The 2,255-nt window shown below is 40.2% G+C and overlaps 1 protein-coding gene across 1 annotated transcript; it reads right to left on the bottom strand.

Annotated features, from left to right (window-relative positions):
- LOC109847612 lies at positions 580–2,049 on the bottom strand. The gene has a single exon (XM_020416843.1). It carries the CDS (start codon positions 2,047–2,049, stop codon positions 580–582), a length of 1,470 nt encoding a protein of 489 aa, XP_020272432.1.

The following is a 2,255-nucleotide window of genomic DNA, read 5'->3' as shown; positions in this document are numbered from 1 at the left end:
GAGAGTTGAAAAGTAATACCATATCTCCTTGATTAAACTCTCTTCGAAGAATATTCTTATCGTGCCATCGTTTAGTCCTTTCTTTATAAATACGAGCATTCTCATACGAATCCAAACGCAGCTCATCTAGCTCATGAAGTTGAAGCTTTCTTTTCTCACCTGCGGTCTTCATATCAAAATTGAGGAGTTTAATAGCCCAATACGCCTTGTGCTCTAACTCAACTGGGAGATGACATGATTTACCATACACCAACTTGAATAGTGTCATGCCTATGAGTGTTTTATCCTCTTCACAAGTAGAACCTTTTGATTTTAACTTTAGACTTTCAAACTTTGCATTTCGAAATGGAGCAGTTGATGTTGATTCTAAAGATTGAGCATACACGGCTACCTCCGGGTCTTCATCATTTATTGAATCGTCACTTACCAAACACTTTTCAAGTGGATCAGCTGAGTAATGGTTTGCAAGTTGCTCATGTGTAGACTTGTCAATCACGTCGACCCTGTAACAAACTTTATCAGTTAGAGGGGGTTTCATAGCATTGCTCAAATCAAATTCTACCTTCTCCCCTCCAATATTTAGGGAGAGACTTCCATTTTTAACATGATTATAGCACCTGCAGTAGCAATGAAGGGTCTTCCTAATATAATTGGGATGTTAGAATCTTCTTCCATTTCTAAAATAACGAAATCAACCGGGATAAAGAACTTACCGACCTGGATAGGTACATCTTCAAGTATACCTACCGGATATTTTACCGATCGATCCGCCAGTTGGAGTGATATCGTGGTTGGCTTCAAATCTCCTATGCCAAGCTTCTTATAGATGGACATTGGCATCAAACTTACGCTTGCACCTAAATCACACAAAGCACGGTTAATAGAGACATTACCAATAACACAAGGAATAGAAAATGAACCTGGATCCTTAAGATTAGGAGGCAACTTGTTTTGGATGATAGCACTACACTCCTCAGTAAGGGCCACAGTCTCGTATTCTTCCAACTTCCTTTTGTTAGATAGGATCTCTTTCAAGAACTTAGCATAAGAAGGCATTTGAGAAATAGCTTCAGTGAACGGGATATTGATGTGCAACTTTTTCAAAATCTCCAAAAATTTTCCGAACTGCTTTTCTAACTTAACCTTAGCTAACCTTTGGGGAAAGGGTAAAGGAGGCTTGTAAGGAGCGGGGGCCACATATTTCTCAACAAGAGTTATAGCATTCACATGACTCCTGGGATTTGTCTCGGGTTGTCCAGGTAGCATGCCTGAAGGCCTAGAGGAAGAGCTAACATTTTGTGCCAATTGGGTGATTTGTGTCTCTAACATCTTGTTATGCGTAGCTAGGGAATCTATCTTAGAGGCCAATTGTTTTACCACCTTATTCGTGATTTGTTGTTGTTGCTTAAACTCTTCATTCAATTTTGATTGAGTCGTCACAAACTTCTCCATCATATTTTCCAAATTTGACTTTTGAGAAGGGAAATTGGATTGAGGAGCACGAAAACCAGGTGGACCAAAATTAGATGCAGGCATGGGATTTCCAGGTGGGTTTCTATAAGAAAAATTAGGATGATTCCTCCACCCCGGATTATAAGTATTGGAGAATGGGTCTCCCTTCTGATTAAAGTTATTAACATAGTTAACTTGCTCATTACCAGAAGTATCAATGGATGGGGGGTTTCCTAATTGACATTGAAGTGCAGAATGACCCACATAGCCACATATCTCACATGAAATTGAAGTAGACGCCACAGAATTAATACTCAAACCTTCAACTTTCTTAAATAAAGCATCAACTTTAGAGGATATATGGTCTAAAGCATCTATTTCATACTTGCCTCCTTTTGATGTCTGAGGAGCACGCTCGTTCGCCCATTGATAGTGATTCTGAGCCATATCTTCAATGAGAGTGTATGCCTCGTCTATTGTTTTGTTCATCAAAGCTCCTCCTACAGCAGCATCAACAGTCATCCGTGTGTTGTAGGTGAGCCCATTGTAAAAGGTGTGAACAATTAACCACTTCTCCAGTCCATGGTGAGGGCACATCCTCAATAATTCCTTGTAGCGTTCCCAAGCTTCATAAAGTGACTCTCATTCCTTCTGTACAAAGCTTGTGATCTGGTTCCTCATCTGTGCTGTTTTACTTGGAGGAAAATACTTTGTAAGAAACGCTCTGGACAATTGATCCCAAGTGGTGATGGATCCAGCTGGCAATGAGTGCAACCAAGCCCTAGCCTTGTCCCTTAAAGAGA

This window comes from Asparagus officinalis, chromosome 7, assembly GCF_001876935.1.
Source record: "Asparagus officinalis chromosome 7, Aspof.V1, whole genome shotgun sequence".
NCBI lineage: Eukaryota > Viridiplantae > Streptophyta > Magnoliopsida > Asparagales > Asparagaceae > Asparagus > Asparagus officinalis.
This window is presented reverse-complemented; position numbering and strand designations above follow the sequence as displayed.